The 16424-nt window shown below is 44.1% G+C and overlaps 1 protein-coding gene across 3 annotated transcripts; it reads left to right on the forward strand.

Moving 5' to 3' along the window:
- Window positions 1-204: 204 nt before the first annotated feature.
- LOC119970320 (GTP-binding protein Di-Ras2) lies at window positions 205-6774 on the forward strand. Of its 3 annotated transcripts, none has more exons than XM_038804736.1 (2): window positions 205-453; window positions 4890-6774. In XM_038804736.1, the coding sequence occupies exon 2, from the start codon at window positions 4916-4918 to the stop codon at window positions 5510-5512; it is 597 nt and encodes a 198-aa protein (XP_038660664.1). In that variant the 5' UTR covers window positions 205-453; window positions 4890-4915; the 3' UTR covers window positions 5513-6774. The 3 variants fall into 3 exon arrangements, with proteins under 3 accessions (XP_038660664.1, XP_038660666.1, XP_038660665.1); XM_038804738.1 differs by lacking the exon at window positions 205-453 and adding an exon at window positions 3660-3833; XM_038804737.1 differs by lacking the exon at window positions 205-453 and adding an exon at window positions 3912-4507.
- The last annotated feature ends 9650 nt before the right edge of the window (window positions 6775-16424 follow it).

The raw sequence follows: 16424 nt of genomic DNA on the forward strand, positions 1-16424 counted from the left end.
TTGCAGGGGACAACATTGCTGGCGGGGGGGGGGGGCGTTGTTAATTTGTGAAACTATTGCTCGAATCAATACCAATAATCCAAACGCTTGATGTTTCCGGCCGTGCTGACTGTGAAAATCTCTCCAGATCTCCCGCATTGTTTACTCAGTGGGAAGTACGCTATTCTGCAGAGGGTGAAGATGGGATGAGAGTACAAGAGACTCTTATTGTGAAAGGGATCACGTGCCATCTGTCGACAGCAAAAACAGGAGGTGATCTAATCTGAGCTCCTGGACAGGGAGCAGGAGCTCTGCTTCATTCCCTCTGCAGAGGCAGTTGAGAACAGTGTACCCACACACTGCCTTTCCAGCCTCATTGCTGACACCACCGCAGCCGAAAAACTGGAGCCATCGCGGCGGCATGTGGACCTCCCAACCTTCCTTTCCAGTTTAATTCCCGGATCCCTTCCTAAGGTAAAGTGTTTCCATGTTTGGGAAATGAATAGCGGGCACATGGAGCTAGAATAATGATTCAAATGCATGCACCGACATAGTAATGACCTTGCCTCCAATAATGGACAGATTGTTAGATTTATGCTTCCAATAATTTGGAGCTTTCTTACTTTCTGTGAAAGGACGGTTCAGAGCCGAGCCGGTGGCGACGCCTTCATTGTTTCACGGTGAAGGAGCCGGTATCCTGGCGGAGTTGCAACATTTCCTGGATCTGGGGAATGGGTGCGCCCTTTGCTTTCATTCTGAAGAGACAGGTGATCGGACTTGCATTTTAGACGAAAGCAACTGTATAGAGTCCCGTTTGAGATTGTACATCGGCCAAAATAATCCGAGTGTTTGCAAATGTGCCTCCGTGTGCCGCTTGAACCTGACCGCTTTAACAAACAGACGGGCACAATGCAGGCTCTTTGATATTGGCTATTCAGTGAGGGAAAGCTTACACTAAATGCTGCATGGTGGTGGGACTGATCACTGTGTCCCGATGTGACCATAATTTCACCCCCAAAACTGCATTTCAAATCTGGATTGGTCTAACAAAGCGGCGCAGAGCGTCCTGCTGCACTTTACATTGTGAGGTTCCATCATTCTGAGCTCATTCTCCATAGAGGTGTCCATATCAGTCAGACAGTGGCCTCGGGCCATTCATTGGGAACTCTGGTCCAGCACTGGAGCACGACTATTGATAACCTACCCGCGTAGGAGCATTCTGTCAGCGTTGTCTAGTCTAATGCTTGCAGAATATGGCCTTGGTCACTGCATTAATCATATTCAATCGTGTGCAAAAATACATTTTGGTGTGTGTGGGGTGGGTGGGGGGATACTGCAATGTTAACAATGCAGGAGTATTGCTCCCGCAAGGCTGATCTGCTAGGGGGAGAGGAAAGAAGGGGACATCTCATTAAATGGGAAAGGGCTAACTGAGAGAAAAAGACTAGTGAATTGAAGGGGTGACCCAAATTCCAGCTTCTTCTGACTCAGCCCCTTTGAATGGAATCAAAATAATGTCATTGATGAATAACGGCGCATCCATATCTGTGCGTGAAGCGCCTGAAATTTGGAAATATGAATTACGCTGCTCTTTATATATTAGATTTATTATATAAATATGCTTATTCTTGGAGGTCAGTCGAAGCTGAGAGATGTCTTTAAGAACTCTGAGGCAGTGACAGAATTTCCAACTTTCACAGTCATTTACTCGCCATCTGGCCTACCTGAGTACTGGGTGGATGATTTAATAGAAGCCACAGACCGTCAGCTTGAATGAAAATCTCATTTTTAACATTGCATTATTACACTCCGAGCCTATCACTTCCAATGGCCCAGCTAACCCCACCCAGCACGGTCTACACTTCCGAGCTAGAAGCCTTCATTTCCCATTAGAGGAGGCGGACAGCAACTGAAGCCCAGTTTGCGCATTGTGAAGAATGCTCCGCCATCCTGTGCTCTCAGACCCCATTCACTGTACTCGCCATTGCAAAATGGGGAGGGCGCGTCATTGGCCATGGTCTAGGGTCCTAATGACTGTCTTTCTCCCTTTTCTGTACTTAAGGTGTAACTAACTTGAACTCAAAACGAATGCAAACTTCCGGCTCCCATATTAGCAGTTAGCTGAATTGGCTCTAAAATGTTAGATAAATATGTGGCAATAAATAATCTACGTTTTCTCAAACAATATTTTGAAAAGCATTTAAACATTCATTCATTTTCATTTCATCCACTGTTTGACCTCTGTCAGTATTCCTGGCAATAGTATGTTATTGATACCGCATTATTTCACATAGCATACAAGGCTCCGGATAAAGTGCAGGAAAATAGGCTCAGAATAGATTGGTGCTTGATGGCCGGCATTGGAACGATGGGCCGAAGGGCCTCTTACTGTGCTCTAATGCCTCTACCTATCGATGGGCTGAATGGCCTCCTTCTGCACTGTAAATTCTATGAAATCTATTTGTGATTGAGTATTTGTTTCCCCCCCCCCCCCCTGAAATGACTTGGGGAGGGGGCAGGCTCTCGCGTTGCCCTTTTGACAGTGTCAGCGAGGCAACAAAAGTGATCAGAGTGATGAGATAAAATTACTTTCAACGCGGAAATATTAAAGGTCGATGAATAACTGACGCTGTTTTGCTTTCTACCCACCTGATATCAGAGACAAAACAATTTTGTCTACACCGGAAAGGCAAATGCAAATCTCTATCCCTATCAATCTGTGCTGTGTTATATAAACTGACTGACCGGGAGTAATCCGGCTTTTATATTTCCCCAGCACTGTTTGGGGAAGTAAGTACAACCGAGACCAGCTCCCCTCCACCAAAAAGCAACTCAGTACTGAGCTACCGATTAGATGTCTTCAAATTCGACACGACATTCGCAACAATTTAGAAAATGTATTTGAATTCATAAATGTGTCATCCTGTTCTACACCTTTGCACTACCTCATGTCGGTCTTCTGGAATCTAACTGAACAATGTATTGAATGCACAAACCTAACTTTCGAAATGAAAGAACCCATTGCTCCTTGTGCTCCGCGCCAGTGTTGTCCATTTGCCCTTTGGTTTTGCATTTGATAGATAATGACACACCAGATTAAAAATGCCAGTTTAGTGAGGAATCCGGAACCTTTAATAATCCGGAGCTAACTGATCATGGTTCTATTGTCTATCTGAGATAGATAGCTCAGTATTATTAAGCCCTGCGTCTGTTTAGCTTACATTTTTTTTAGATATCTAATTTGTTGCCTGGTCAAATCAATTGTCCGCCAGTAAGTGGCCATTAGAAATAAATAATAGATTGAATTCTCCTTATTGTGTGTAGAACGAAAAGCATACCAATGACTTGTTCAACATAGATCAGAAAGCGGCTCCACGCGGCATTGTTTCATGTATTCGGGTGGGTTTGGACTGGTCATTTTAAGGGTCCCCAAAAGGTGGTGGAAGTGAATTACAAGGACGGGCAAAGAAGCAGAGCTCCTTAATCAGACAGATTGATTCTCGGGGAATGGAAGTATTGCGGAAGTGTGAGATGAAATGTAACATAACCCCCCCCCCCCCCCCCCAGTGCTCCAAGTGGGAATGTTGCTCCCAGTTTAGATACCCTGCTGCTGCTGGCTGGCTTACACTGGGCTTGACCTAAGGGAGCTTGCCTTGGCGCCCTCCAGTTGGTGGCGATGATGACCCTTTGGAAACGGATAAAGTGCAGGTTATCAAAATAGAGTAAATATTAAAGCTTGTTAGCGCTGACAGACAGAGGCAACTGGGAATTGATGTGAAACGTGCGCGAACGCCAGGCATTAGATCTGCAAACGTGGTGAAGAAGACAAAAAAGCTCAGTGAATGTGGAAACAGGTCTGGCATCATCTGGAGGGGCAGGCGAGAGAGGGGGGGGGGGTAAGGTTAATGATAGGAAAGCAGACAGTTCAACTGGAAACCGTCCTTCCTTATCCAGATGTTGACTGACGATCCAGTATGAAATACAGAAAGTCCCTGGCCCCTCCCCCAGCTCTTTAATTTTTATTCCAGTTGTTTAAATCAGTTGCTAAATTTGACAGAGGCCAGGATCTGGTCAAAGTCTCGGGCACTAAATGGTGGTTTGGGAAAGAAAGGAGAGTTGTTTTTTTGGGTGCTGACGGTGCGGGTTTGATACGTGCTCTCTCCCTCGCTCTCTCCTCTCACTGTGGCAGATTTATGAGCAGCTCTGGCTCAGAGTGCGCTCTGTTGCAGTATTCTGACGAACAGCATCAAGAGGTAGCAGTGAAAATTACTGATGACGATAGTCAGATCCCGTCTCCCTGATCACACAGAGCCCTCGAAACAAGCCAGATACGTAACAACATCCCTGTATCGAGCGCGTCTCCGGTTCCTTAAATATCAGTCAGAAACTCCCCCCAGCCCTGTGAGTGAGCACAAAGCCGGCTCCTTCATCAGTCATCCTGTGCAACCTGCAGCCATGAGTCCTCAAGACTGAGCGCGGCTCCACACTGGCGATCGGCACACTGCAACGGGTATTGTTGTCTCGGAAGGTAATTTATATGTGTTTTGCAAAAGAACCTGCAGAATGCAGAGGCTGTAACATTGGCTGGGGGCAGCTGTGTGCCGGGCAGGGGCAGAGGCGGCTCTGCGCCCATTTCTGCCCCTGCTGATCCGTGGCCTGGATGCTGAAACGGCAAGATGCACTTGGTCATGTAGCGGAGCAGCCAGTCTGCTGCCCCCAGCATCTCTGTAAGTGGGAGTATGTAACTGGGCACGGCATCAATGAAGCAGCCCCGATTCTGCACAGGGAGCTCTGAATGATAACGCTGGGCACTCACTGCCTTTTTTGTTTTGAAATTGCAAAAAAAAAACAAATGTTGGATGTGTGCACGAGCTGAGCATGTGTAATCTCTGCTTTCCCTTTGACTCTAGGTGAGAGTTTGAGGCAGCCTGCAAAGATGCCGGAGCAGAGTAATGATTACAGGGTGGTGGTGTTTGGAGCGGGGGGCGTGGGCAAGAGCTCGCTGGTCCTGAGGTTTGTCAAAGGCACTTTCCGGGAGAGCTACATCCCCACCATCGAAGACACTTACCGCCAGGTTATCAGCTGCGACAAGAGCATCTGCACTTTACAGATCACCGACACCACGGGCAGCCACCAGTTCCCGGCCATGCAGCGCCTGTCCATCTCGAAGGGGCACGCCTTCATCCTGGTCTACTCCATCACCAGCAAGCAGTCCCTGGAGGAGCTGAAGCCCATTTACGAGCAAGTGTGCCAGATCAAGGGGGACGTGGAGAGCATCCCCATCATGCTGGTGGGTAACAAGTGCGATGACACCCTGAGGGAGGTGCAGGCCAGCGACGGCGAGTCCCAGGCCAAGCGCTGGAAGTGCGGCTTCATGGAGACCTCGGCCAAGACCAACCACAACGTCAAGGAGCTCTTCCAGGAGCTGCTGAATCTGGAGAAGCGCCGGGCTGTGAGCTTGCAGATCGACGGCAAGAAATCCAAGCAGCAAAAGAGGACAGAGAAACTCAAGGGCAAGTGTGTCGTTATGTGAACTGCCGCCTAGCCGAATAAGCAACAAAAGAACAGACCCTCTGGACAACCGACCGATCAGACTGGGGGAGGGGGGGGGGGGGGGGGGGGGGGGAGACCCTGTGTCCTCGACCACGTGGGTTTATCTCAAAGACTCAGAGATTAAACTTGTTGTCCTCCCTCTCCCCCCCCCCCCCCCCCATTGAGCCAAAATTTAAAAAAATACAGAGTCCCATTGGCGAACCATCAGGTTGTTCTGATGGAGGAAGTGTGTATTGGTAATAAATAAATAGCCAAACTCCTGGTTTAAATGATCTGAATGCGCCATAGATATTTCTATTCCAGTACAAGCAGCTAATTAAAAGCACACTCATTTGGACGTGATCAGTCACGTTTTTTTTATTGATTAAAGCGTATTCACAATAAACAGCACCTTATTAATGCAAGCGGATATACATTTTGGCCGAGTTTTTTTTTAAATCGCTCGACAAATAGTTTCAATCAATATAGTTCAAGGTCAGGATAACGGACTATTGATTTAAGCTATTTATATAATAAATACATTTAACCTTGCATGAGGTTTTACATTTTAAAAATAAAAGGTATATTCTGAAATCAGTGCCGGCGATGCAGGAGGTTCAATCGTGGCGAGTTGCTCATTGCAACATCACTTTTTTCTTAAAGGCAAGGGTGGGGATTGCGGGGGAAATAAACTAATGAAATAGCACACGATCGTGTATCTCTCGGTTCAATTAGCATAGCACCAGTCAATCAGTAAGGAATACATGACAATGTCGTTTTTAAACTGCACGATCCTTTCTTTCATTTATGCATAACGGAACCGTTTGTACATTTCTCTGTGGACGTTTTGTGCACCTAATCCACGAGGAAGGAATGTTGACGCGGAGAAACTTTGTAATCAAAGAAACAAAAAAGGCAACCGAGAACTCGATCTAATGTCACTTGATATTGGAATGAAAGTTGGCAGACGTTTAAATATATTTAAATAAAGCATTCATTCGATCGAGGGAAAGGATAATGAGTAAATTTATACAGACTTATTCTTCCAGAGGCTCAACACCGAAATATATCCTTCTTTCCCTGGGGTAAATTGCTATGATGTAGAAAGAAAGCAATTGTATTTATTCTGTTCAGAAGCATCGAAGTTATATTTCATTAAGGTTATTTACAAATGCCTGTACATAAGTCATCTGTGCCTATAACTTTCTATACTTCCTACGCTGTATATTTCAAACCGACAATAAAATAGTTGAGTTTATCAGAGTCGGGTGTGTGTGGTTTCAATACAATCTCTTATTTCACCGTTTACCTCGAGCCTCCCATGTCAACGCCGGTACAGCAGTGCAGTGAATTATTTACTGCAATTTTTCATTCTAAGTCTATCGCTCTGTCTCTATCCAAAAGATGCGGAATGGCCATCCGCGCTCTAAACTGGGACAACAATCTGATCGTTTGCATTGACCCTACCCACAATTTTGGTAATATTGTGGAAAATATGCATTCCAAGTGCCGCCCTTTTCAATTCAGCCCAGGTGGGCTGCTGCCTGAGAGAGAGCAGGCACTGGTCAAAGGCGTTTTCAAGTTTCTGATCTCGGATATTTTCCCGTCTGGTTTTAAGTCTGTGAACAAACATACCCAGTACTGCAGTTAAATGTTGCAGACTGAAGCCAGCGAAGTACATTATTCGCTGTGTTAAATGTTAGCATGAATCCTTTTTTGTGAATGAACTTACCAATTACACTTCTGTATTAAACAGAACAGTTTAGCTTTGCAACAAATTGCTTTGTCTTTAATTAAGGTGAGAACATCAAATAAGCCTTGAATCAGAAAAAAAAATCACACACTTTCCCTCTTATGGGCAGGACCACCTTAATCGTGGTCTCCAGCTCCCTGCTCCCACGTTTATACTTCGCTGTGGCTCATTTGACCGCCGTTTTACCACGTAGTTACAAAATTGTGGATTTAAATCCTTCCAGATTAGATCCTAGAAATCCCCATTCCAGTGTGAGTACTGACCGGGCTCTGCCGTGTTGGAGGCCTCCCGCAGGTGGATGGAAGAGACCCCGCGGCACTATTTGGCAGGGAAGGTCTTGCCAAGATGATCGACATCACAAAAACTGACCATTCACACAATGCTGTTTGTGAGAGCTTTCTCTCCACTAATTGGCTGCTGCATTTCCTGCACTTCAGGAGCATTTAATTTGCAGTAAAGTGCTTTTGGGGACATCCGGTGGTTATTATATGTGTTATATAAATGTATAATTTATTTCCTTTTCCCACATCAATCAAACGGATCTCTGCAACATCTCAGTCTATAATTCTCAGTCTTCTGCACTAGTTGTTACTGATGAAGCAACTTCCAACGGGGTTATCTAGGTCGCAGTGAATTATCAACACGGTTTTAGAAACAATTGTGATAACTGGGGAAAGTCCTGACTGATATGGAAGAGTGTAGAAGAGTGCTGCGAACAATTTATTGACAATGTTATCATAGAATCATATGCAGCATAATGGCCTGGATTTTGCAGTGGCAATAATGGTGAAACTGTGAGCATTGTCCTTATTCAATGGAAGCTGACAGCAACTTAGGAAATCTGCATATTTACAGAATAGCACTGTTTTATTCCATGAGGTGCACTATTAAGGTCCCAACAGCCTGCGCTTCTGAAGCAATTAGTGAATTGACCAGTTCTTCTACTTTGACATTGTTAGTCTCAGTGTAAAGGCCACTGAAAATGTGACATATTGCTGGATGAGGTTTCAACACCACACTGACTTCTTACTTACTGTTAACTATCTTCACTGGCCCTGAAAAACTGATTTTATATTTTTACAATGTCAAATTTGCCCATTATGAGAAAAAATACATTTTTGAAATAGTTTTGAAGTTTGTTTATCTTTAGTTCAGCTTCTAATTTAATTCAATCATAAATCTTTGATTTCACTGTCCAAAAATTGCAATTTCCTGGTGTGCTGTCTGTGAGAATAATTCAAAGTGATTGGCTGCTTCCCTGCTTGCTGTCATCTCTGCTGCTGAACACTTGGAGATCCCCCATAATCATAACCAGATTTAAACTGCTATGAGGAAAGTGGAAATCCATTCCACAAGAGATCATTAAATCTTTGTGAGCAGCTTCCTTCGGTCAGTGGTGAGTTGCTGGCTGTTCTAAATTCTCCCACAAGAGGAAAGATTCCACTTCTATCCTGTTAATACTCCTCAGGATCTTGTATGTTTCAATCATAGCGCCTCTTATTCTTCTAAACTCCAGCAGATGCAAGCCTAACCTGCCTAACCTTGGCTCATAAGACAACCCATTAATTCCAGGTATTAGTCTGGTAAACACTCTCTGAACTGCTGCTAGCACACTTATATATTTCATTAAATAAGGAGACCAATACTGTGCACAGTATTCCAGATGTGGTTTCACCAGTGCCCTGTACAACTGAAGCATAACCTCCCTACTTTTACATTCAATTCCCCCCACAATAAATTATGACATTCTATTAGCTTTCCTAATTCCTTACTGTACCTGCATACTCACCTTTTGTGATTCATACACTGGGACATCCAAGTCCCTCTGCACCTCAGAGCTCTGCAATCTCACAGCATATTTTTTATTTACCTGCCAAAACAGACAATTTCACATTTTCCCTAATTTTACTTTGATGTAGATAAATTGAAGATAATATGCATTAGCACAAAATACGTACACCATAATATTATAAGGTCGAGAATGGAGTCCACACCAAGCTGAGCAGGTTCATGGGACGTGGCCTGTGACGTCCATGTCCCATGAACGAGTATGAAAAAACATCAAAGGAAAAAAGTTTAATGCAACAGACCAAGAGTACAGAGCAGTTACTCTACTGCAGGAGCCAGCTCACAGTTCATTGTCCTCTGGTTTTATGCAGAATGTACAAGGGGGCACTCTGCCCCTCAGTGGGGGAGTGTGTATTCCTCACAGTTTGGAAATATCAATCCCCAGACTCATAAGTGTCCCATGACCTGTTTAAGGTTTCATTAGTGTCGCATGACCTGCTTAACACCAGGTTATGACACATAAGTTATATGTGAACATTAAATGGGTGTCTGTTAGTGAGGTTAGACAAGGTGCCACATAAAAGAGTGATCCAGAAGGTGAAATTGCAGGGGATTGGGGGTAAAGTACTAAATTGGATTGAGGGTTGCCTGACTGACAGAAAACAGTGAGTCATGATAAACGGGGCCTTCTCTGGCTGGCAAACTGTAACTAATGGGGTGATGCAGGGATCAGTCCTCAGATCTCAACTGTCTACAATTTAGATAAATGATCTGCAGCAGGGACAGAGTGTAACATAGCAACATTTGTAAATGCTACTAAAATAGGTGGGAAAGCAGGGGAGGTAAAGCTTTTACACATGGAGATAGATAGACTAGGAGAATGGACCAAAAGTTGGCAGATGGAGTTTAATGTGGATAAGTGTGAGTTATCCATTTTGGCCGAAAAAATAGAAAGAGAAATTATTATCTAAATGGAAAGCAGATTCAAAATGCATCTGGGCAGAGGGATCTGGGTGTATTTGTTCATGAATCACAGAAAGTCAGTATGCAGGTACAGCATGGCATTAAAAAGGCAAATGGAATTCTAGCATTTATTGCAAAAGGACTAGAGTAAAAAGTAGAAAACTGTTGTTGTAATTGTGTAGGGTATTGACAAAACCACATCTGGAGTACTGTGTCCGGTTTTGGTTTCCTTATGTGAAGAAGGATGTGGTAGTATTGGACACAGTTCAGTGGAGGTTCACCAGATTGATTCTGGGGATGAAAGCATTGATGTATGAGGAGAGATTGAGCAGTTTGGGCTTATACTCGGTGGAGTTTAGAAGAATGAAAGGGGATCTGATCAAGGTCTATAAAATACTAAGAAGGATTGATAAGGTAAACGTAGACCAAATGTTCTCCATTGTGGGGCAATCTAAAATGAGAGATCACAGATATAGGTTGAGAGGTGCTAGATTTATAAGTGAGATGAGGCGGAACTACTTCTCGCAGAGTGTGGTGAGTTTGTGGAACCCGCTGCCCAATTGTGCGGTGGAATCTGAATGTTTAAATGGTTTCAAGAAGGAGATAAATATATTTCTGATTTTAAAAAAACAGGTTAAAGGGATATGAAGAACCAGCAGGGAGGTCGTTTTAAGACCACAAAGAGATCAGCCATGATTTGATTGAATGGTGGAGCAGGCTCAAAGGGCTGAATTGCCAACTTCTGCTCATAATCCCTATGGTCCTAAAAGCAAAAGAATAAACATTTGTTTGCAGTTATTCTCCCTGAGAGTATCTACTCAATGTAAAGCTTAATGCAAGGACCAGAAGAACATGGGAGTACATCTGCAGAGAATTTAGGGAAAGTCAGAATGGTTGTTTAATCTACTATAAATCATTGGAGAAATTACATTAATGATATTTTCAGCTTTGGATCATGGACTTGAAAAGGACAAAATGCATTCAGAGTTCAGACCAAAAATGACAAGGATGTGTCTGGGACTGAAATGTGAAGAGAGGGCAACACGGTGGCGCAGTGGGTTAGCCCTGCAGCCTCATGGCGCCGAGGTCCCAGGTTCGATCCCAGCTCTGGGCCACTTTCCGTGTGGAGTTTGCACATTCCCCTCGTGTTTGCGTGGGTTTCGCCCCACACAACCCAAAGATGTGCAGGCTAGGTGGATTGGCCACGCTAAATTGCCCCATAATTGGAAAAAAATGAATTGGGTACTCTGTATTTATTTATTTTTAATAAATTTAATGTGAAGAGAAACCTACAGATCTGAATATGTAGTGATTTGGAAAATAAATACTTTGAAGGGACATCCACATATTTTAAACAACCAACACCTTTAGGACAACATAACAAGCAGGCGACTGAATTTAAATTAAGATTATATAACTGGATAATCTCTAAATATAAACAAAGAGCTAGAACAGATGCAAGAAATATTTTAAAAGGTGAGCAATAGAGTTCAGGAGAAAAAAAAACAAGAACAAAACAGCCAATCACGAGACAGCATGCATTAATAAAAGAGATATATGTAAATTGAAACTAAAGAAAAAGTCATATTCTTAAGAGTATAGATAATAAAGGAAAGGATGAAAATAGACATTAAGGGGTATTAGGAAAGAACCTTTAAAAATCAGGAAGGTAAAGAGGAACTTAAAAATTAAATTAAAAAGGATGCCCAGGATAGAATCACAAACAATAACAGTGAATTAGCAGAAATAAATAATTATTACTGTTTCAGGTTGCACCAGTCTCACAAGGTGGATGTGACATTAGAAGAAAAGATCAAAAGGAACACAAAGACATTTGGAAAGATGGCAAGGAGAAAATTGATAAATGGAACAAACTTAACAAAGATAAAACCATGGGTCAAGATGGATTGCATTAGTACATACGCAAAGAACCAAAAGAAGATATGTGTCTATATATGTAAACATTTAGTAGAAAAGGGACTTTTCAAGTGCCAGAGGACTGATGGACATCTAATACTATCATTACAATCCCTGTAGAGACCGAAAACGTTAGAAAATGTATTAATTTCCCAGCAACTGTCAGAAATTATCGCACAAAGATTTCAAGTTTTAAGACTTTTACTTTCACAGACAAACTAAAATCAACATTGGCCAAACATTACTTAATAGGCAACTAATATACAAAGTTACAGAAAAGCTACTTTCCTCATTAACCAATTAACAAAGCTGAAGAGATCATGCCTGGTGATTCAACACATTCCCTCCCCCTTGCCCATTAGGGTGTAATTTCCAGTGTAATTTTGAACAAAGTTCCCTTCACTCATCTTCTGAGCAGACCTGAATGCGCTTCTAGCAGCAACTAGCAGCTATTTGATCTTCAACTCTCCAAACCAGCTTTGTTATTATTATGTTTTGTTAGGGGGGAATATTAATAAAGGGTGAAGTTTTAATATGATTGCATATTGAGGTTCAAGAATTAATAAGAAGATTATAGAAAAGGGTTACAGATGCCTTTGCTAAAATTCAGCTTATCTCTTTTGTTGTAAAAGTCAGCATTCAAGTACATTATAACAGGAGGTAACCTTCGTAACACTTAAAGACACATCAATAGATTTTCCAGCTGCAAGATCTATATTAGCAGACCTTGTTAGGGATGGCAAAGTCTTGAAGTCAGATAGCAAGGACAGTTGTCTTAGTACCAGACAGAGACGGGGGCGGTAGACATACCAAGATAAGCTTGAAGCTTCTGGAAAGGATGTGGGCATATGTGCATGTCTCGTACAAGATTTATCTGCTTTAGTAGAGGTCTACATGTAATGTCAGATTGAAATTTAAACAATGTCTGCATCTATGCAAAGAATGGGATAAGAATACACAGTTTTTCTGTAAACAGTGGAGTTCAGATCACCTATTGGGTTGAACTGGTTCTCCCTGCATTTGCTTTAACAAATGATTGTAACCTGCTCTGAGTCCCCTCTGATTAAGTTGTAAGAAGTCAGAAATAACAGATTGACCAAGTATAACAATTGGTACTGTGAGCACGGTACCCACATCAGACCCTTGGGACAGTTTTGCAAAAGGGTGAGTATATTTTATTTACCACCCATTGTCAATGCAGTAAGCCCAGCCAGGAACAGTCCAGTCGAGTATCAGAAGTACCAAATAAAACAAATCTATAAAATTATAAGAGTAACTTGTTAACAAAAATGGTTTTATATATATAATAAAGGAGAACTCAGACCAGGCACGCAGAGAACGGTCGCAGCGAAGTGGGTTTGTAGAGGATGGTCGCGATCAAGACAAGGATAGGAAATGTCAACGGCAGAGGAAAAAGCGTGATCTTGATTTGGGGGGGGGGGGGGGGCAGAGGGTCCAATCACTTTGGGGGTGAAGGGTCCCTTGCAGGACAACAGTAAAAAAATCATTAAGAAAATGCTGAAGGACAGGTGGAACTCAGAAGGACCTCCAAGGGAAAATAAGAGCTGCTGGGTCGTTCAGAAGAAGGATAAATAACAGAAAGGGGTAATGGTTGTCACCAGTTTCTATTTACAACTGGTTAGATAAATGAAAATCCAGAAAGGCCAGTGGCTGCAGTTTGCAGCGACACCATTGTACATATAGGGACGGGGCCACTACCATATGATAAAAGCAGTCACCCACCGCCTGTTTGGGTGAGGGCACTAAGCCCATGCCTCTTTGAGCATAACCAATAGATTTAGTGTGGTGGTATAGAACATAGAACATAGAACAGTACAGGCCCTTCGGCCCTCGATGTTGTGCCGAGCAATGATCACCCTACTCAAACCCACGTATCCACCCTATACCCGTAACCCAACAACCTCCCCCCCCCTTAACCTTACTTTTTAGGACACTACGGGCAATTTAGCATGGCCAATCCACCTAACCCGCACATCTTTGGACTGTGGGAGGAAACCGGAGCACCCGGAGGAAACCCACACAGACACGGGGAGGATGTGCAGACTCCGCACAGACAGTGACCCAGCCAGGAATCGAACCTGGGACCCTGGAGCTGTGAAGCATTTATGCTAACCACCATGCTACCGTGCTGTCCTATGATTAGCATACCGTATGATTAGCATAGCTGCCTGCCATTGGTGCAGAACACCGGCTTACCATTGGCCCTGGTCGGTCATGTGCCTCTCGACCGATTGGTTGAGACCAGTCATGTGACGGCTCCCCAATTGGTCGTGAGGCTGAGTTAACCCCGCCTCCAGGGCGGGGTATAAATACCCAGTATGCCCGGGGGTCGTCCATATACTGTAATCGACCGCAGGGCTAACATCCAGCTGATTAAAGCCATACTTTTGTACAGCAACTCGTCTCGCGTTCAATTAATGGTACATCATTTAGTAAACCTAAGAAATAGGGTAAGACTAAACCTGAAGGAACTTAAATTTGTTAAGGAGTAGGGAGGTGAGGGGACAATATCACTCTACCTTGCCTGAAAGCATAGAAAACTGACTGCTTTCCAATCATCCCCTTTATGGTTAAGTAACTTTGGTCAGCTGTGAAACTAACAGCACTTAAAACTGTTTGAAAGGTCCAGGAGCTGTCAATCAACGCTTGATGTTTATAAATGTTGAGGTTTGTTTTACAGCTGACTCTTCAAAGTTACACAGCCTTGATGGGAGATAAATGGAACAATGCTGACAACTGGCGGTTTGTGGAAGTTGTCAATCACAGCCCAGTGAAATCAGTATCGATAAGAAATAAATGAATGCGTTGCAGATCAAAGATCTCAGGTGGTTTAAACCCAGCTGACTAGCTTTGGCTTTCCAGGAACTGTCAGGTGCTGCTTCCTCTGGCTGAGCCAGCAGCTAAATTGCTCAGGTGAGTTTTAAAGCACTCTGCCTCTGCCTGGACTACACTCTAGCTTCCAGAAAGCGGTCTGATTTCTGCAGGGTTTCCTGACAAGGGTCTCTTCTGGGTGGTTTCCTGCCAGGGATGTAACAACTGGAAGACTTTAGGAATATGAGCTTCATGGTATTTGGCAATTTAAGGGTTAAAAGCCTGGGGTTAGAGAGTGTTTGACTGCATTGATCATTTTATTTGAAGAATTCTGTTTTGCAGGGCCTGGGCACTTTTAGTAGTCAAAAGAAGAAATTGCAAAGGAATGTGTTTTTCAGTCTGGACTAATGGAATATGGTTTGACTGGGAAAGTCCCTGGGGAGTTAATGTGCTTTGCAGCCTGCAGAGACAATTCGTTCTTTAGCTTGGGGAGTGGGGGTGATTGCTGGGTGGGGCCAAGGATTGCAGAGAGACATTTTGAAAAGCTTTGGAGAGACATTTTGAAAAGCTTTAGAGAGGCAGTTTTTGGATACATTTTTGGACAGGAGTTGAAATCTGGTGCAGGATTCTCCGTTCCTGACACTGGGTGCTGATGACGGTGCAGAATTTGTGGATATTCACGACAGCAAAACTGATGCCGACCTCGGATCGATTCAGCGACAGCCACAGTGGAGGGACTAGCACTGGCGCTGCATGGAACACAATCGATTCCTATGAAAAACGGTGCGGGGTTCGCTAGGTCCATGATTAAAATTCGGGAGGCTGACAAGCTGCAGCCACATATACACATTATAATCCCACACACACTGATCCCAGCTAACAAGGTGACACTGGTGCTAGAGCATGCCCAAACAGCTGATGGGTCAGCTGGGGCCAGAGGGCACCTAGGCGGGGGGCCTGGGGGTCACCTATACGACCAGAGGCCTTAAGGTCACAGTGGACTGTCAGCAGCGTGCGCAGTTGCATGGCTGTCTTGTTGGCTGCGGCAATGGTATTCAGTGCCTGTCCACCCCAACCCCACAGCCCACCTCCTGTCCAGCCCCCCCCGCTACTCCTGCTGCCCCCCCCCACCCCGCTACTCCTGCTGCCCCCCCCCCTCCCCCCCCGCTACTCCTACTTGCCCTGGCGGAAGCCCTCTGGCCAATGGCACAACTGTCAGCAACTATGGCGGTGTTGGACATTATCCGTAGCCCCTCTCTCTCCCTCAGCAGCCACAACGCTGGTTTCACAATTTTTAAAAGCGCAAGTGAAGTGCGCTGTCAGGAACTCGGCCCATTGGAGGCACAAAATCGCAGAGGCCCCGTAGAATATCGGGTCGGGCTTGCTAATGACATGCAAACAGTGTTTACGGTACGCGCGTTCTGTACCACATTGTCGCCGCTGTCACGGTGACGGAGAATTATGCTTTGGAGTCAAAGTGGCCCCCATGCGATTTTGGCATCTAAACTTGTTCTCCACCCAATCGCGTTTCACGATTTTGCCATCAGCCAACAGAGAATCTTGCCCCTAATCAGTCTGACACCAAGTCCACAATTCTCCCACAGTAACATAAATTGAGAGCTGTATATTTCTTTTCTTGTTGTTTAATGGGAAATTGAGT

Source organism: Scyliorhinus canicula, chromosome 8 (assembly GCF_902713615.1).
Source record: "Scyliorhinus canicula chromosome 8, sScyCan1.1, whole genome shotgun sequence".
Classification (NCBI taxonomy): Eukaryota; Metazoa; Chordata; class Chondrichthyes; order Carcharhiniformes; family Scyliorhinidae; genus Scyliorhinus; species Scyliorhinus canicula.

Bases quoted from the DNA above. Each gene is read 5' to 3' on its own strand.
- LOC119970320 (XM_038804736.1), top strand. From the start codon at position 4,916: ATGCCGGAGCAGAGTAATGATTACAGGGTGGTGGTGTTTGGAGCGGGG.